Consider the following 20,135-nt stretch of genomic DNA (forward strand, 5'->3'; position numbering starts at 1 on the left):
AGACCTGCTTAGCCAGGCGGAGACACCCCCGCCCCAAGGCAAAAGTTTGATTGATCTGCTTGCCCCCCTTAAGACCCAGTGGTCGAGCCTCGGGGGCGACCTCCTCTTCCTCCCCCAACAAGAGGGAAGCGTGCGGTGACCCCGGAGACCAGCTGGGAGGCTGACCTGGCCTGCCCAACGCCCCGCGGCTGAGGAGCAGCCCAGGCGAGAAGCGGCGCTCGGAGTCCGGCCGGCCATTCGGGGGTCGCCCTGCCGGAGGTCGCAGCAGCCCCTTCGGGTGCGGCGCCTGAGCAAGCGCGGGGCGGGGTTTCTTGCCGGGCGCTTCCCGGGGCTGCGGCGTTGGGAAAAGCCGGCGGGCGGCGCGGAGGCAGGCGGGCAGGCGAGGGGCGGCTCCTCCTCCTCCGCCTCCGCCTCGTGCCAGCCTCGCGCTCCGGGCAGCGTCCAGCCAGCCACGCCTGCCCTCCCCCTGCGGCAGCCGCCTGGATCCCGGACAGCGCAGCTTCGGGCCTTTCCTGGCGGCGGCAGTGGCGGCATGGGCTGGAGACGGGCAGCTCGCTAGGAGAGGAGCCAGCGCGGTCGGGGCGCCTCAGGTGAGCGCTGCGGGGCTGGGCTGGGCTGCGGCCAGGGGCGGGCTCTGGCCACTGAGGCACCGGGCGGGGGGGGAGGAAGGGCGCTCCCCGGCGAGAGGCAGCAACCCCACCCCGCCTTACCCGCAGAGGGCAGCCTTCCGGGGTGCAATGTGGGGGGACTGGAAAGCAGGAACGGCAGGACCCCGCTGGACAGTTCCCTCTCCCCGGCCGCTGCCTGGAAAGCCGCGGGGCGTCCCGTAGTCCCTGGCTGCGGGTAGAGTCCGACGGCCGCCCCCACCGGCGCATCCCCAAAATGATCAAGCCGAGCCCCCCCACTCACCCACGGGCCTACCGAACGGCGGTGGTCCCTGCCGGCTTCAGGGCAGCTCCGCATCCCGCAAGCCCAGAAATCCTCTCGATGGGGGGGGGGTTTGTACCTACGGGCGAGCGGAGCAGGCGAGCCCCGGAAGGCGACCCGGGGTCCAGCCGTGCGGGTCAATCGAGAAAGGTGCAGGCTAAGGGCTGGGTGTGTCCCCCTCCCCTCCCCCCCGCCTGGATCCCTGGGAGGGAGCAGACGGTGGTCAGGAGCGGGGGGGGGAGGCGAGGGCGGCAAGGCCAATTCTAGACTCTTTCAAAGTGCTCGGAGCTGCCGAGGGGGGGAGGGGCGAGGCAGAAGCCAAGATGGGTGGTCGTGGCGATGCTGTAGCAGCAGCCGATTCGATGCAAAAACCCGGAGCAGAAGCCCAGCTGTGGGTTCAAAGGTCCAGCCAGTTCCGGGTTGTATCTACAGGATGCCTCCAAAGCAGAGGAAGGAATTTTTTCTCCGCGGGGCACCACAAGAATTCCTTGGAAAATGGCGCACGGGCTCCCTGCCACGGAAGAGCCCGCCCCAGCCTGCCAAAAGGTGTTCTTAGGCCACAGAGGGACTCACCTGCGCTGAGATTCATCCTCAGGGTGGGAAAGGCTGGGTCAGCCCCAGAGGAAGACCAGAGAAGCAGGTTGGGACCTGTGCAAAGAAGCTTTGCCCCCCACACACACACACAAGGACTTGGTCATTAAAATGTGCCGTTTGCGTTTACTGCCCTCCCAAAGTGTTAGAAATCGTTGGTAGCCACAGCCTTTTTGTTCAGATATCAGGTCCCCAAATGGAGGCGTGGGAGGGGGAGCAGAGAGGGGAGGAATGGGCTCCAATGTTGTGAGTCACTGTGGGATCTGGCCCTCTGTCCCCGACACCTTTGGAAAATGCTTTGTGGAGAACCATCTGTGTGATAAGAAGGCATCTGGCATCTGTGGGGAGGGAGACTACGGTGGCAGACGTTGGCATTCCTGTGATTTTACTGATTTATTGGGCAGGCCCCTCTGGGCAGCTAAGATGGGCTAAAACCATCCAGGCGTTGCATGCAAACCAGCACTGACAGCCAATCACTCCCATCGCCTGGCCCCCCTCCCCGAATTGGTGGCTCAGACAATGTGCTGGGGAGATGCCGGAGGGCAGCTTTGCTGAGCCAGAAGGCAAGTACGGAGGCTGCCACACCCTCCCAGGCCAGCTACGTCTCTGCCCTTTGGCTGATCTCAGATACTTTGGCATCTCTTCCGCCCTCAGCTGGCGCTCAGGGGAACCAGAATCCCTCCGGCCGTCTGTCCGGCCGTGTAGGTGAATCAGGAGGAGCCATGGGAACATCTGCAGAGCCCTTTCGGTGCTTTTTAAGGCTCCCCGTAACGTTTTTAGACCAGTGCAACAATTATTTGTTTGTTTTATTGAATTTTTTAGGCTGCCCATATGACTTTGGGTGGCTTACGATATAATTAAAAATTGAAAAAAGTAATGCAATCCATTAAAATTAGGAGAGCTAAATAGAAAACCTATAAACCAAGATGATGGATGGCCAGGGGTGGGGGTGGGTCTTCTCTACCGGATCAGCCACCTCCAATGTAGCAGGTCCCTGAAGGAGCTCCAGACTAAACAGCAGAGCCAAGTTTTTGGGCTCTTCCAGAAGGTCGGGGGGTCCAGGTCAGATCTCACCTCCAGCAGGAGAATATTTCCGAGGGTGGGGCCCCTGGCAGAGAAGGCTCTTCTCCTGGGCCTCGTTAGCCAAAATTCTTTAGCAGGTGGGATCTGATTCTGCTCCACCCCTTGGAACAAGTGGGGCAGGCCAGTCCCATTGGGGTAAGTCAGCTCCTCCGAAACCCTGGACCCACATCATGAAGGGCTTTCAAAGTAAAGACCAACGCCTTGAACTGGAGCTGGAAGAAATCCCTTATGTCCATTAAGATACACATAGTTCTATGACACTCTCTCTCCCTTTCTCTCTCTCTCTCTCTCTCTTCTCTCTCTTTCCTTCCATTTGTGGGCCACTTCCTTGCTGGGAGCAGCGCAGCCTCCCCTCTGTTCGGAGCCCCCTCCTCTCCACTTCCTCCACCATCCATCATCATCCAGGTGCAGAAATCTGGGGAAAAGGGGAAAAGTATAACAGGCACACTTGCCTCTTTCGCTCCCCCTTTGAATGTGGGGCTAACAGGCTGTCTAATGGAGGGGAAGGAGGCATGGCCACACCACCGCTGGGAGTTTGGGGCACGGATGTTGCTGCAGCTGTGGGCACCTGCTGGCACAAGCCTTCTTGGGGATTCACCCTGCCTGACCCCCTTTTTGCCCATTGCTGCTTTTTGTGAATTGAGTGCCGAGCACGCCTACAATGCGATGCCCAACTGGCAGCCTTCCAGCACAGCTTTGGCTTACTCTGATCAGGAGGGTCGTCTGGCTGTTGTTGAAACAATACTCTTGGGAGGCTGGCATAGCAATGGCAACCCAGCACTCAAGCCACCTTTTAACCAGAGATGCCAGGAGCAGCACCCGGACTGGGCAGTCCTCACTCTAGATGGAGGGCCCAGCCCAGGGTGGGCAGGAAGAGGCAGGAGAAGAGGGCTCCCTTGGCAGACTCAGAGTGTGGCAGCAGGATCAGCTCCAAAGATTTATTTCGGGATGGTCTCTAATAAAGGAACTTGGTGGTTTTCTTGCAGACTTCATCACCCAACTAGGGAACATCGTCATCACTGGTGATGCTGCCGAGTTTGGGTAATGAAATGTCTGCAAGAAAACGATCCAGCTCAAATCATTAAGGACCCTTCAATCCTTCTCCTCACAACCCCTTTCTAGTACTGATGATATTATCTAGCTGGGTCATGAAACATCTGGAAAAAAACCAACCAAGCTCAGAGAGCCCTAAGGGCCCCCGGACTGAGCTTGGAGCTGGAGGGGCGTCTGAAGGAGGCGGAGGATCTCTAGCCTAGAGCACCCCCTGGAGGAAGGTTCTTTGCAGGGGAGGCTGCACCCTCAGACAACACCTACTGGAACTCGTGTCTTTCTGCCCCACCAAAAGACTCCCAGTTGTGGCTGTGGCTTCTGGGCAGTGGCATCTCCTCAGGGTCCCTGATTGAGGGAAGGGAGGCAGCAGGGGCTCTGTCCCCCCTGTAAGTGCCCTGATTTCCAGAACGACAACATTGGGACTCAATAATTCAGCTTTTGGGGGATTGGCACTCAAAGGCAGGCCCAGGTGCCCATTTCACGCTCTCCAACTTCTACATCTTGGCATGTTTAGCATCTTGCATAGCATCTGCCAGCCAGGTTTGATTCTTGTTCACCAAATGAGTCACCTGTAGCTGTAGAAGCCTCAGGGATTGCAGCCATCAAAAAAAAAAACCACTGAACCTCACGGCACACAACTGCTCTCTCCCAGCAGGTGGAGGGGAGGCCAACTCACTCCTTCCTCTGTGAGTCTGGTTCTCGTGGCAGTCCTGGTGTCCAATGGGTGCCCCAGGCCCACTTGGCTTCCAGTGAGAGATTTTTGGATTTTGAACCTTTCAAATAGGTTTACAGGTGGAGAACTGCCTTCATTTCATTTGAACCCCATTCTCAGCTGCCAGAATATTGTACCATAAGAGACTGGCCCTTATGGGCAAAGAGAAGGACCCCCTTGGCCGATGGCACAGCAGTGGCACTGGGCAGGACAGCCTCCATGGCTCAGCTGGCAACGTCAAGTCCAGGAAGGTCCATTGTCAACCAGCGAGAGAAGGGATGTTTTTAGCAGATATAAGTGTTTCATGGAGCTCACCTGCCAAATCGTAGAGGTGGGATTCTGGGTTTCCCTGGCAACCAGAGAGGGAGCCAATTGCACCCAAATGCAGTGCAGTGCAGAAGGGAGAATGCCAGATGAGGGAGGGGTCTGAAGGAGCAGCTTGTGCAAGTTCTTGGTGTGACTGCAAATGAGCTGAGCATCCCCAGATTAAATTGCTTATGGGATGGGCAGGGGAAGCAGGACGGTGGGTGTGTATCTAAACAAATGTGTGAGGAGGGAATTGGGTAAAGGCCCGAGTGCATGAAGGAAAAAGTTAGCGTGGATTGGACCAAAAGTACAGGGGGTGAGATCAAGTATGGTTGTGACCAGTGTGCACTCATCTGCAAACACAGGTGTGGTAAATGTTTGCATAGTAAAAATACCAACAATTAACCAGCGGAACGGCTTCCCTCCAGAAGTTGTGGGGGCTCCATCACTGGAGGGTTTTAAGAAGAAACTGGACAGCCATTTGTCTGGAATGGTAGAGGGTCTCCTGCTTGAGCAGGGGGTTGGACTAGAAGACCTCCAGGATCCCTTCCAGCTCTGTGGTTCTGTTATCTCCTCCTCACCAGGAAAAGAGAAAAATCAGAGAATCGGGATCAACGTCCAGACAGACTATCTATCCCTGGCCTGGATGCCTCAGTTCTGCCCTGTCTGGAATTTGATTCTGGTCAATTATTCCCATGAACCTTGAAAATGCCATGTTTTTTATGACTTCGTTTTGGGCATCCTGGCTGCGGTCGTGGGACTTGTAATCCAGAGATGCCAGGCTAGAGAAAGCTGCCATAGGACAAATCTTTGACACTCTCTCCTGGTTCACTACCATCTCCGGGTTAGGTGGGGAAAACCTCTGGACCTTAAATCTTCACATTCTTGTAAATGTCTTTCCATGGAGATTCTCATAGGAACGGCTCTTTCACACCCTTGAGTGCCCGGGGGAATATCTGGAACAATTGGCACCATTGCAAAAGACATTTCAGGTTGATTGGGCTGGGTGGAGTGAGGGGAGACAGACTGAGTCTAACAAATTATATTAAAGTGCATAATCTTTTGTGAGCTGCTGCTGACATAAGCTTATGCTTCTTAATACAATTTGCTCCTTGGAAAAGGTTTTCCAGATTAAAAGATTTTTGGTTACTATAGACCAGGGGTGTCAAACTCAAGGCTCGGAGCCCGGATCTGGCCTGCAGGGCCACCCTGGAAACAGCAAAGGACCAGCCCAGGGGCCTCTGCCAGCAAAAACGGAGCTCAGGAGAGCCACGTGTGACACACACACACACACACACCCGCCCAAGCTCCATTTTCACTGGCAGAGGGCTAGCAAAACAAACTAAGAACAAAACAAAAGGAGAAATGTTTTCCCTTTTGCATTTGAGCATACAAGGAGAGACAGGAAAGGAGAAAGGGAAAGAGGAAAGAAAAAAATAAAGAAGAAAAGATGGGAAGAGAGCAAGGAAGGAAAAATAAGGAAAGGGCAAGAAAGGAGAAGGAAGAAGGAAGGAAGGAAGGTATAATGGTGAGGGAGGGTCTGAGGGATGTCCTGCCTTAGCACTTGGCCCCCCAGGTGCTCCTGACATGAGTGACATCAAGCTGGCCACGCCCACCCAGGTCAAACACAACCCTGATGCAACCCTCAATGAAATAAAGTTTGACACCCCTGCTATAGACTAACACCCATGCTCTTCTCCTAGATCTCCTACATACGTGCAATGTTGGCGATTTTAAGTCTTGTGGGCTTCAACTCCCAGAATTCCCCAGCCATCCAGGGGTCTTAAAGTCGCCATGGTTGGAGACCCCCATCCTAGAGTGTCTTCCGGCTGATGGCTCTCTGAGCAGCCCTATAAATTCCCTCATGACACCCAAGACCGAAGCGGAGCATATAAAATGAATGAATGTGACAGATGGCAGGAGGGAAACCATCTATTTGCTATCAGCTATGAAATACTGTGGGACATTGTGTTGGCTAAAGGCTCACTCATTGTGCTGAAGAATACACAAAGCAGGGATCCAGCCAATTTCTGCTTAAACGATGCAACTGGGTCACATTGATATGCTTTGGTTTGCATGAAATTGCCTCCACTTTTATTTTTGTCAACTAAGGCAACCTCAGACTATGGATGGGGAAAGAGATGGTCTTGATTTTACACTTTCTACTCATGGAAACTAAGTATGGTTTATTTATTTTTTTCTTGAACTGACCAATCTTCAAGGTAACATCAGAATACAGAATAATAGAGCTGGAAGATACCTTGGAGGTCTTCTAATCCAGCCCCCTGCTCAAGCAGGAGACCCTGTACAGACAAATGGTTGTCCAGACTCTTCTTAAAAGCCTCCAGTGATGGAGCACCCACAAGTTCTGGTGGCAAGCCATTCCACTGGTTAATTGTCTTCACTGTTAAGAAGCTTCTCCTTAATTCCAGGTTGCTTCTCTACTTGATTAGTTTCCATCCATTGTGTCTTGTCCTGCCTTCTGGTGCTTTGGAGAATAGATTGACTGCCTCTTCTCTGTAGAAGCCCCTCAAATACTGAAATGCTGCTATCATATCATCCCAGTCCTTCTTTTCACCAGACTAGCCATACCCAATTCCTGCAACCGTTCTACATATGTTTTAGCCTCCAGGGGTTCATCATCATCTTGGTTACTCTGCACTCTTTCCAAAGTCTCAACATCTTTTTTATAAAGTAGTGACCAAAACTGGAAGCAGAATTCCAGATGCCATCTGGAGGACCACTCTTGCTGAAATCAAATCTGATTGATTTTTTTTTTTAGCTTTCTCCAGTTTTTCAGCCTGAGACTTCAGCCAAATGCAATCCCTGGGATTTGAATGATGTGCCTGCTTATTTCCTTCACCTTCTTTCTTGGTCTTCCCAAAATGTTCTCTGTTAATGGAGTTTCCTGTTACAGAGCAGGGACTGATGGATGGAAGAAGGAAGAGTTCAGCAGGATGGTGGGCTTCTTTCTTGGGCCATAAGGGCAGCCTGATGACCGGATTCAGGAGATGAAGGACATCGAGAGCAGCTGCTCAGTGAAGATGCTGAAAAGAGAGACGGCATTAGATCTACTTGGGCTTCATCTCTTCCTTGGAAGAGAAAATGTGCTCGGCTGGAATATCTGCCTTCAATCCAAGTTCATCCCTCTCACTTCGGTTCCCTTAAATGATGGCATTTTTGAAGAGTGTTTGTGTGTGTCTCTTGATCTTCTCTTTTCTAGACTAAGCGTTACCCATTTCTTTCTCTCGCTGCCTTCATAAGACTTGGTTTTAGCAAGTCCTTTGATCATCCTTCATGCTCTTTTCTGAACCCACCTTCATTTCTCTGGCTCCATCTTCAACCACGGTGTCTAGTCTGACCAAAGCAGAAGGGAAAAGCACAGTGGCTTCCCAAGATTTAGAGGCTGTCCTTCCCTTGGGACAACCTGGGTTTGCCTCTGCCTTTTTTCCCATTCTTGGCAGTTGGCCTGTATTACACTGAGTTACAATTCCAAGTCACTTTTTCAAGGATTCCTCATCCTGAACCTCTGCGTTTGACTTGTTCCTTTGCTGCTGTTCCAGTTCATTTGCTTATTTTCAGCTCTTTTCTGTACCCCCTCAAGATCTTTCTGAATTTTATTCCTGCCACCCAGTCTTTGGTCACTTGCATGCAGGGAACATCCCTTCCCAGTTATGACAGTGAAGAGTGGAAGACCTGGCTTGGTCCTCAAACCAGCCTCTTGATAAGGTCTAGATCAGGGGTCCCCAACCTTGGTCCCTTTAAGACTTGTGGACTTCAACTCCCAGAGTCCCTCAGCCAGCAAAGCTGGCTGAGGAACTCTGGGAGTTGAAGTTCACAAGTCTTAAAGGGACCAAGGTTGGGGATCCCTGGTCTAGATAGGACAACTCACCCCAGCCAAGTCACCGCAAGGACAACTCATCATGGGGCATTTCAATAGGGGACAGATAACTCAAGAAAAGGAGAAGTGGATTTCAGTGGGCCTTGTCTTGCTTTAGGTTTGAACCTTCTCTAGGTAGATGTTCTTGACTCTGGGGTGAGCTGCAATTCACTTGTCCCTCTTTTGAGTTATCCCATGTTATATTGTTCTGCAACGAGTTGTCCTCGTAGCAAGTTGGCTTCCGAAAGTTGGCCAGAGTGAGTTCTCCCATTCTGCTTGACGTGGCTCTCCAATTTAAGGATTAGCTATTAATAAGTACTCTTGAAGTTTGATTTTTAAAACCAGATATTTATCTACTTAATGTCATACCATCCACCTACAGTTAAGTGGTCCTAATTAGGAGCACTAATTATGAGGTTGGGTTTTTGGTTGGTTCAAAATATTTGGATAGTGTCCCCTAAGACTCCAATTTACGGCATTATATTAAGGAATCTCCAAATCAAAAGAGAGAGAGAGAGAGAGAGAAGGGTTATTTATTTAATTGAGTGATGATTGATTGATTTAAAAGATCTGTCTGGCCATCCATCTTAAATAATTCTGAGTGGCTCACAATAATGAGAAAAACAATAAATAAAGCAGTAAAAACAGAGAAACAATAAAAGGTTGAGTGAATGAAAGGTAAAAGACTCATTCCTGACAAATCCATGCCAATCTTTAGTAATCACTGTATCATTTTAAAGGTAGTACTTTGGAATAACCATTTCATGATCTGTTCATTACTTTAACTTCAGACTGATTGGTCTGCAGATCCTCCTTTTTTTTTTTTTTTTTTTTTTTAATATAAAAAGTTTTTATTGGTCAAAAAAGATTTATGCAAATACATATCAGGTATGGTAAATTTTCATTTTTCTTATACATGATAAGAATTTTACTCAAAATTTTAAACACATACAACAGCCATATGGCAAGCAGGTGATACGAAGTAGCTAAGTTTCAATCTTACATACACAATAAGGAAGGGTCAAGAATAATCAGAATATCATACGAAAGAGAATAAGGAAAACCAACACAATACCAAATATCTTTGTCACTTCCTAGTTTTGGATCTCAGAACTCTGGGTTCAGCCTGACCCAACTCCAGGGCCGCAACAGCGGCAGCCGCCTCCGCCCCATGGTCTATAACCTCCCCTTCTTCAATTCCTGGGTCATCTAAATCCAGGAGGGCTTTGTGTTCCTCCACGAGGCCGCAGCCTCCGCAATTGTACTAATTTTTTCGTAATGCCCTCCCGAAAATCATCAATCCTCTGGCATCAGCCATCTGAAGCCCACTCCTTCTGGTACAATTTGCTTGATAAAAGTAATATTTCTTTCTCATTTCACGCACCTGTCTGGGAATCTGCCTCAGAATGGCTATCTCCCTGCCCCTATAAGTCAGTGCCCCACTCCTATGTTTTCTAAGAATTTCATCTCTCGCCTCTTTTCACAAATTTGACATGAACCTCTCTAGGAACTGCATGCGCGTGCATATTGTGAATTAACTCTATAAACTCGATCCACATCCCAATTCATAAAATCAACACCTCTCCCAAGAAATTCTCCCAACAGTTTAGTCACAACATCTCTCAAGTCTTCTTGGTCCACTTCTTCCAAATTTTGAAACCTAAGGAAATAAGACATTTTATCCATCTGTAGTCCAAGCACAGCATTGCTTGTCGCCTCCTCTTTTCTGCACTGCCCGCATCTCACCCTCCAGACCTTCCACTTTCTGCTTATTTTCTGCTGAAACTTGTTGAGTATCCTTTAAATCCTTTTGGATAGTCACAATTTCTGCTCTTATTTCATCCAGTTTCTTGTCCATATTAGATAACTTTTCCAGAATTCTCCATTTCTCCAGCAGTTGGTCTCTGACCTTTGCCATTTAAAAAAATTTTCAAAATCCTCAGGCAAGCACAGTATCCTTATAATTTCCTCCGGATCCACCAGGGGCACTCACAGGAGCAACGAGTCCAGAGTACAGTTAATCAACCAGGAAGTCAAGGGAAGTGATGTCATCAAGATTCTCATAGTGAAGGCGGAAGCTGGACGCCACCATTGTTCCTCAGAGGAGGGGGCCTCAAACCCTCCCTCCTAAATTTCTCCATCACCTCTTCTCCAGAGCTCCACAAAACCGTAATCTTGTTATTTTAAGTTCTCCTCTCTCCAAAGTGATTCAGCTTCCAGTCGCAGGGGAGAAAACCCCTGACCCGGAGTACTCCACCACGCTTGCCGATATTCCTTCCCTTCTTCATTCCTCAATTCTTCTCCGCTCCTGTTCACCACCAGGCTGCTGCAATTATAAATCCAAAGCCCCGTGTCACCGGGCACAGCGCCCAGGCGACCAAAAGTAATGGTCATGCCTGTGGCCTCCGAACCCCGCCGAGCCTAGGACGCGCCAGCATCGGTCCCCCAGTCCTGTATATCGGCTGGGAGACCCTGGCGAGCCGTCCGTGCGGCAGGTGTCCTTTTCGAACACCTGGCCCTGCCTCGGCGGCCGGATTCGGACACTGGAGGCAGGAGAAGCCTTCCAGATGTCCGTTGCCACCGGACACCGGAAGTCGTCTGTAGATCCTCCTTTTGAAGATAAAGTGACAGTTGCTTTTCTTGAATCATCTGGCATTTCTCTGTTTGCCCAGGACTTCTCAAAGATAATAGGCAAAGGCTTGTCCAGGAGATCAGCTGGTTCCTTCAGCAGGCAGCGGTTCTTCTGGTTGTGAAGCTCTAAACTGAGTAAAAATAAAGAAATGTCCTTTCTTTCTGCATTTCTGCCAAGCTTCAGTCCTGTTCTTGGGCTTCCTTGCTGGGGAAGAGTGAGCCTTCTCCTGCCTCTTTTCGTATTCTGTCTTCTCTGAACAGCAGCAAAGATTCGGATGCAATTCTTCCGTCACTCAAACTTTCTCAAACCTCCATCATCCTGAACCAGGCCTGGCTCCTCTTTCTCCCTCTGCAGTTGATCCTCTTTTTATTTTAAGGAGGTGAACGTTTTTTGGTTCGGAATTTTTATTGGCCTTTTATATATCCACTTATGCATCTTCCGAACAGCTTGCCTTCAGAAGTTGTGGGTGCTCCATCACTGGAGGTTTTAAGACGAGACTGGACCATCATTTATCTGAAATGTTCAAGGTCTTCTGCTTGAGCGAGGGGTTGGACTAGAAGACCTCCAAGGTCCCTTCCAACGTTGGTCTTCTGTATTCTAATGTGCCTCCTTTTGATGGTTATTGTCTTGTAAATGGGTTGTTTTTCCTCCCAAGAAGAAAATGAATGTGATTGAGGAGGTGTGGGAAACGGTTGGCTTGCTGGGGAGGGGAAGACCAAGAGCTGCTCTGACCCTTCCTTCCTGCTGCTCCCCACCCCCACCTTCCCCCAGCCTGCCTTTGCACTAATGTGAGCTGGCCACTGCTTTGAATATGGGACCTTTGTAGATCAATGGACAATAGCCAGAAGGAGGTGGCCTCTGCTGGGAGGAGCAGCTCCAAGGGAACCAAGAAGCCCAGGAGAGAAGATGGGACGATCAGAGCCCCAGAACTCCCCAGTTCTTGGAGTGGGGGGTGGGGAGGCAACTCCAGGAAGTGGGGTGTGACTTTCCCCCAGGCCTCCTGAAGCAGCTTTTGCAAGGGGAACCGTCCTGCCAGCTTCCTTCTCTTGTGGTCTCTGGGTCTCCTCTGCCAGTCAGAGCCCAACCCAGCGGAAGCGCCCCCAGACCATTGCAGCCCCGGTCCTGCACAGCCTCCCCCCAGCTCGTCTTTGGCTGTCCGCTGAAGTTCAGTGTCAGCTGGGGGGGGGGGCTGCGGCAGGTGCCCCGCCTCCTCCCCGAAGGACATGCCAGGCATTGCTCTCCGGGGGGGCGAAGGCAGGCGGCTGCCCGGGAAGAGCTCTGAGGGAGCCGGCCGGGCGACGTCGTTCTAGCGGGCTCCTTGGGGGTGGGGACGGAAAGCGGCGGAGGAGGGAGGGCTGCGGCGGGGGGGGGGCGCTGCGCTTGGAAGCCCGGCCGGCCGGGGAGTTCAAGGGCGCCGGACGGAGCCGCCGCCTGCCTGCCTGCCTGCCTGAGCTGACCGGCCGCGCTGGCTGTCTCGGCAGGTGAGGGGAGCCATGGGGGTGCTGATGTCCCGGCGGCAGACGGTGGAGCAGGTGCAGAAGGTCAGCCTGGCCGTCTCGGCCTTCAAGGACGGGCTCCGGGAACGGCCCGCCGCCAAGCGCTCGGCCGAGGGGGCCGCCAGCCGCCGCGGGACCCTGGAAGAGCACGCCGTGCAGGAGCTCCGCGACGAGGAGGAGCCGGCGCCGGCGCCGGGGGAAGCCTCTCGGCCAGGGGGCAGCAGGACCGCGAGCGCCGCCTGGGCGAGGCTGCGGGACGGGCGCGGCGTGGAACCCGAAGACCTGGACCGGCCAGGCTGCTTCTTGCCCCCGGCCCTGGTCCGCCCCGTCCGGCCGCCGCCCGAAGAGAAGGAGCGGCTGGAGATCAGCCTGGAGCAGCGCGAGCAGGTAAGCTCCCCACCCGACCTTTCCGCGGGGGGTGGGGGTGTACCTGCGACCGACCCAAGATCGGAGAATAGAATAGAATAGAATAGAATTTTTATTGGCCAAGTGTGATTGGACACACAAGGAATTTGTCTTGGTGCATATGCTCTCAGTGTACATAAAAGAAAAGATACCTTCATCAAGGTACAACATTTACAACACAATTGATGGTCAATATATCAATATAAATCATAAGGATTGCCAGCAACAAGTTATAGTCATACAGTCATAAGTGGAAAGAGATTGGTGATGGGAACTATGAGAAGATTAATAGTAGTGCAGATTCAGTAAATAGTCTGACAGTGTTGAGGGAATTATTTGTTTAGCAGAGTGATGGCCTTCGGGGAAAAAACTGTTCTTGTGTTTAGTTTGTGCAGTGCTCTATAGCGTCGTTTTGAGGGTAGTAGTTGAAACAGTTTATGTCCAGGATGCGAGGGGTCTGTAAATATTTTCACGGCCCTCTTCTTGATTCATGCAGTATACAGGTCCTCAATGGAAGGCAGGTTGGTAGCAATTATTTTTTCTGCAGTTCTAATTATCCTCTGAAGTCTGTGTTTTTCTTGTTGGGTTGCAGAACCGAACCAGACAGTTATAGAGGTGCAAATGACAGACTCAATAATTCCTCTGTAGAACTGAATCAGCAGCTCCTTGGGCAGTTTGAGCTTACTGAGTTGGCGCAGAAAGAACAGTCTTTGTTGTCCTATTTTAATGATGTTTTTGATGTTAGCTGTCCATTTTAGATCTTGCGATATGATAGAACCTAGAAATTTGAAGGTTTCTATTGTTGATACTGTGTTGTCTAGTATTGTGAGAGGTGGAAGTATGGAAGGGTTTCTCCTAAAGTCTACCACCATTTCTACGATTTTGAGTGTGTTCAGTTCCAGATTGTTTTGGTTGCACCACAAGGCTAGTCGTTCGACCTCTCATCTATATGTGGATTCGTCATTGTCTCGAATGAGACCAATCACTGCTGTGTCATCTGCGAACTTCAGTAGCTTAACAGATGGATCATTGGAGATGCAGTCATTGGTATACAGAGAGAAGAGAATGGGGAGAGCACACAGCCTTGGGGGCCCCCTGTGCTAATTGTACAGGTATTTGATGTGATCTTGCTTAGCTTCACCTGCTGCTTCCTGTTTGTTAGGAAGCTTGTGATCCACTTACAAGTCTGTTCCGGTACCTGTAGCTGGTTTAGCTTAGTTAGAAGAATGTCTGGAATGATGGTATTGAATGCTGAACTAAAGTCTACAAAAAGGACCCTTGCATAGGTCTTTGGAGACTCAAGATGTTGTAGGATGTAGTGCAGAGCCATATTAACAGCATCATCTGTTGATCTATTTGCTCGGTATGCAAATTGCAAAGGGTCTAACAGTGGATCCGTGATGGTTTTCAAGTAGGAAAGCACTAGCCTTTCAAAGGTTTTCATGACTACAGATGTTAGAGCAACTGGTCTGTAGTCATTCAGTTCCTTGATGGTGGGCTTCTTCGGCACTGGGATGATGGTAGAGCGTTTGAAGCAAGAAGGAACATAACACATCTCTAGTGATTTATTGAAAATATGGGTGAAGATGGGGGCCAATTGGTCAGCACAGACTTTTAAGCAAGAAGGAGTTATCTTGTCTGGGCCTGGAGCTTTTCCTGGCTTTTGTCTGTGAAATAGGTCCTGCACTTCTTTTTCTGTGATCACTAGGGGTTGTGAACCCAATGAAATGGGGTCAGTTGTAGGAGGCTTGGCTGTTGTTGGTGTGTCTGAGATGAGGGTTATGGAGATAGGTGGCTGTAGTTTCCTTTCAAACCTGCAGTAAAACTCATTCAGGTCATCTGCCAATTGTTGATTACCTTCAGCCTGGGAAGGAGGTTTGCCATAGCCGGTGATATTTTTAAGAGTTTTCCACATGTTTGCTGGTTCATTTGCTGAAAACTGATTCTTTAGCTTTTCAGAGTAGCTTCTTTTTGCTGCTCTGATCTCCCTTGTTAATGCATTTCTGGCCTGATTGTACAGCATTTTATCACCTTTTCTGTAGGCTTCCTCTTTGGAATGATAGAGGAGCGATAAAATCAAGTGGGTGGGGCGTTCCTGCACCTGCTGGGCTCAGAACCCACCCCCTCTTGTCCGGGTGACCTTAGGAACCCGTTTCCCACAAGGGAGGGGGGTGTCAGTCAGCAAAGAGGAGCCCTCAAGAGCCCCGGTTGGCCCTAGCCCACCTTCTCTCCTCTCTCTCTCAACCCTCTTGCAAGTGGTATAGGTAATGGTCTAGGATCTCCTGCTTGAGCAGGGGGTTGGTCTAGAAGACCTCCAAGGTCCCTTCTAAGTCTGTGACTCTGCTAACTGGGAAGTGTCCCAGTAACTGAACAACCTGGGAGTTGTCAGGCTCCTTGAGAGCCAGATCCTAGTTCACCCACTTGAGACCTGATTTTCACACACACACACACACACACACACACACACACACACACACACACACACTTGGGGGCCATCCCTGCTAGGACCAGCATCGATTCCCATAGCTGGACTCTGCTGTGGGCTCGGCCTGAATCTTCGTAACCTTTTGGGCAAGGGAAGGACCTGGCCTTGCCAACCTTCTTCTCTCTCCAGACTGTGTAGCTACTCCAAGGGGGAGGGGGCGGTCTGGGCAGCCTTCCTATTGTTTCCCTTGTGCCCCTTTTAGCCCCTTCCCCATTGCTGTTGTCTCTCCCTTAAGGTGCAGCGCCCAGAACTAAAGAGAGCCGATGGTGCTGTGGCCTTGCCGCTAATTTGCATCTTTCTTTCTCGTTGCGAGGATTCCTCACTTGGGGATTCCAAGCTTGTAATCTCCCATTTTTGTAACCTAGTTGCCGTTTTCATCATTCTGTCCTGCATGACTTCAAAGTCACTTGCCACTCACAGCAAGCTCAAATCCCCGTAATGCCTAAATTCAGAGACCCCGCCAGTCTGCATCCCTTATACGGGCGGTCCTCGACTTATGACCACAATGGAGCCCAATTGTGGTCCTAAGTCAAGAAGCCCAAAATTTCTGTTGCTAAGCAAGATAGTTTTAAAACGATTCCTCCCCCCACTTTTTTTTATGACCTCTTGCTATGGCCTTTTTAAAGTGAATCTCTGCAGTTGTTAACATGGTTGTTAAATGGCCTCTCTATTCACTCGGCTTGTCAGAAGGTCACAAAAGGGGATGGCCCCAGGACACTGCGACCGTCATAAATATGAGTCAGTTACCAAACATCTGAATTTTGATGATTATGGGGATGCTGCAATGGTTGTAAGTGTGAAATTAGAATAGAATAGAATAGAATAGAATAGAATAGAATAGAATAGAATAGAATGCAATGCAATGCAATGCAATGCAATGCAATGCAATGCAATGCAATGCAATGCAATGCAAGTCATATGTAATTTTTTTCAGTGCTATTGTATCTTCAAACTGTCACTAAATGAACTGTTGTAAGTTGAAGACTACCTTTATGTCTTTGCCCTGAACTGTATTTGCCTCAAAGCCCATTTCCTTCTTTTCACATCCCTTTTGGATTTTACCAGCCTGCATTAAGATCTGCAGAACTTACGGAGATAACAGCCGGATTTCTGCCACATTCGACACCAGAAATTACTCATTCCCCCAACCCCCTCTTAGACCAAACTGTTGTGCCAGCCCAAGCGGTGTGTGTGTGTGAATGCTAAGTGTCGCCACACAATTATCTTGCGTTCCCCAAAGCAAACTTTCTCTCCTTGGCCATATTTGAGGCCTGGGAGAGCAAACAGCTTCTCCAGGCGCCTCATAGAAAATTCAGTCACGTCTGGAACAGGTGAAGCTCAGGAGGAGGCAAATAAGCAGCCTCCGAGGGGAAGATGTAAAACGAAGGTCGTTTGCCCTCCCCGCTCCCCCCCCCAAGAATCAGCCCTCCCCAGTGACACAGTCCTGATGTGCTGCTTTCAGTCTTCATTGTCAAACATATCTGGAAATGCCAAATTAGACAGGTTCTCCCCTAAAAAGACCCAGCTCATAGCTGGGCAACCTCTTTTCTTTATTCCTTCCATTTCTGGAGCTGCCCAGATCAACCAAGTGATTCTGGGTGGCTTAAAATTCTAAAACAACCAAAAATATTACAAGAGTAAAAACAAAACAATTTTTTTTCTCTCCACTGTCACCATCAGAAGCTCCAGGGCTGTTGAGGGGGAGAGGAATGGAGGAAGAACTGTCCCGCTCATCTTTGAATGTCAACCTGCTTAAATTAGTCTTTCTGAACCAAACACAAACCGAAGTGCGTTTTATTAAAAATAAGCAATTTCTCCCATTTTGGTGCACTTCTTCACCCCAAAACAGCTGGAGGAAAATGCACTACTGTGTATTAGTTAACACAGGAAAGACTGGCTTTTGGGAGAAGGGGTTGCAAGGTAGGGGAATATTCTGAAAAAGTTAAAAAAAAAAAGACAAATGAGAAGGGCCTATTTTGGGGTGATGATGCATGACAAGAAGTGGAATCACGTGTGGTTGGAAGAACAAATAGTGGAACCAACTGGAAATGCTTGGGAGAATCAAAGCAACTTCCAGCTGCTTCGTTCTCCCCAGGACAGAGTTCATCCTCAGGCCCCAATTGGCCCCAGTTGGGATCCTGGAGCTGCTGGTCCAAGAAAGTGGCTCCTCTCCAGGAAGAGCCTGGAAACCCCTGTTTGGTGCTAAGTGTTAATGCCTGTCCTTTTTGGAGCAGATTTAGTGTGCCCTGGTTTGAGCAGTCATATTCTCTGGGGGCCCTGGGGGACCCATCCACTTCCTGTCCAGGAAGGGATCCTGAGCCCTTCCTACAGCCCTGTTGCCCATCTGCCTGGGCGAGATCTCCTCCCCTCCCCCTCTTCCCCCTCCTCCTCATTATCTTCATCCTTTGAACCTGCTCTGAGAAGGAAGAGTTTTGGTGCTAGAAAGAGTGCAGAGAAGAGCAACAAAGATGATTAGGGGGCTGGAGGCTAAAACATACAAAGAACAGTTGCAGGTATGTCTAGTTTGATGAAAAGAAGGACCAGGGGAGACAGGATAGCAGTCTTCCAGTATTTGAGGGGCTGCCATAAAGAAGAGGGAGCCAAACTATTCTCCAAAGCCCCTGAAGGCAGGACAAGAAGCAACAGGGTGGTAGATCATTAAAGAGATGTTCAACCTGGAAATAAGGAGAAATTTCCTGACAGAACAATTAACCAGTGGAACAGCTTGTCTCTGGAAGTTGTGAATGGAAACCTCCAACTGGAGGTTTCTAAGAAGAGATTGGACAGCCGTTTGTCCAGAACTGTAGAGGGTCTCCTGTTTGAACAGAGAGTCGGACTAGAAGACCTCCAAGTTCCCTTCCAACGCCATTATTCCTCTCCTTGCTCCTTCTTGGCATCGGCTGATCCAAGGTCCAGAGGCTCGGCAGAAGCCCCAAAGAGGCTCGCCCACTGGGGCTGGGGTCTCAGGACCAGAGGGTTCCTCTCAGATCTTTCTCAGCCCTCCCTCCCTCCCCCTGCAGGTGACCAATGAGGAGATGTGTGAAGTGTGCGAGGTATGGACGGCAGACAGCCTCCTGCCCTGCCGGGTTTGCACCAAGGTCTACCACGATGGCTGCCTGCAGCGCATGGGCCTCCTCTCCCCGGCCGAGGCCTCCGAGGCCATCGAGGCAGCCCACTCAGCGGTCGGCTGGAGTTGCTACCACTGCGTAAGTCGTGGGGCTGGGAGGGGCAGAGAGGCCACAGTGGGCAGGGGCCAGGCTGGTCTCTCGGGAAATCATGGCTGTGCCAGACCCCTTTTGGGGAAGTGGGGCTCAGAAGGATTTGGGGAAGTAGGACGGGGTGGGGGGAGAATAGCAGGGAGGAGATGCAGGGGTGATATAGGTACACAAGGTTTTTTGAAGCTAAGTTGTTAAATGAGTTTTTCCCCATTTTACGGCCTTTCTTGTCACTGTTGTTAAGTGAATCACCGCAGTTGTTAAGTTAGCAGCAGGGTTGTTAAGTGAACCTGGCTTCCCCACGGACTTTGCTTGTCAGAAGGTCCCAAAAGTGGATCACGTGACACCAGGATGCCGCAAGAGTCATAGGAGCTGTTGGAGGTACTTGCCGGGGTGGCGGTTGAGACCCCCAGACTTATAGTCATGGGGGATTTCGACCTGCCATCGACCGGCTTGTCATCGACTGCAGCTCGGGAGTTCCAGGCTTCCATGACGGCCTTGGACCTGATTCGAGTAAATGATGGCCCTACGCACATGGGGGGAGGCACGCTGGATCTAATTTATATCTTTGGACAGTGGCTAAATGATCTGGAATTAGATGAGTTAGTAACAGAACCAATGTCATGGTCAGATCATTTTCTCCTTCGCCTGGACTTCCGAACCGCCACCCACCATCGCAGGGAGACGGAACCTATACGTAGGTTCCGTCCCAGGTGCCTGATGGACCCTGAGAGGTTCCTGACGGAGCTTGGGCCATTTCCTGAGGATCTGGCCCACGGCTCGGCTGAGGAACTAGTTGTGGCCTGGGAACAGGCCGCGGCTGGGGCCTTGGACCGTGTCGTGCCTTTGCGGCTCTGACCCGGCGCAGATCTCGTCCGGCCCCTTGGTTCTCCGAGGGGCTGAGGGAGATGAAATGCCGGAGAAGACGCCTAGAGAGTACTTGGAGGTCCAGTCGTTCCGAAGCTGATCGGACACTAGTTAGGTCCTATTCTAGGACCTACCTAGTGGCAATGAGGGAGGCGAGGCGTTCCTACGCTTCCACCCTCATTGCGTCGGCAGATAACCGCCCGGCCGCCCTGTTTCCGGTGACACGCTCTCTCCTTCATCAGGGAGTGCAGGATGACCCCTTGCAGGGTCGTGCCGGGGAGTTTAGTGGTTATCTATACGATAAAATCGCTCAGCTCCGGGATGGTCTGGACCGAAATTGGGATGATCCAAGCGAGAGGGAGGAGGCACGTCTTGTTGAGTCTGTTTGGGATGAGTTTGATCTTGTGACTCCCGAGGACGTGGACAGGTTGTTGGGGAGGCTCCACGCCACCACATGTTTACTGGACCCGTGTCCTTCCTGGCTGG

At 50.7% G+C, this 20,135-nt stretch overlaps 1 protein-coding gene across 3 annotated transcripts in view; it reads left to right on the forward strand.

Moving 5' to 3' along the window:
- The first annotated feature begins 446 nt into the window (after positions 1-446).
- PHF24 (PHD finger protein 24) overlaps positions 447-20,135 on the forward strand; it is a 36,395-nt gene continuing 16,706 nt past the window's right edge. The window contains exons 1-3 of one of the 3 annotated variants that reach the window (XM_058172451.1): positions 447-590; positions 12,663-13,064; positions 18,588-18,773. In XM_058172451.1, the coding sequence (XP_058028434.1) occupies positions 12,675-13,064; positions 18,588-18,773 (576 nt within the window). In that variant the 5' untranslated portion in view covers positions 447-590; positions 12,663-12,674. The remainder of the gene's footprint in view (positions 591-12,662; positions 13,065-18,587; positions 18,774-20,135) is intronic. The other 2 variants (XM_058172452.1, XM_058172454.1) reach the window with 2 other exon arrangements.

Source organism: Ahaetulla prasina, chromosome 2 (genome assembly GCF_028640845.1).
Source record: "Ahaetulla prasina isolate Xishuangbanna chromosome 2, ASM2864084v1, whole genome shotgun sequence".
NCBI classification, from domain to species: Eukaryota; Metazoa; Chordata; class Lepidosauria; order Squamata; family Colubridae; genus Ahaetulla; species Ahaetulla prasina.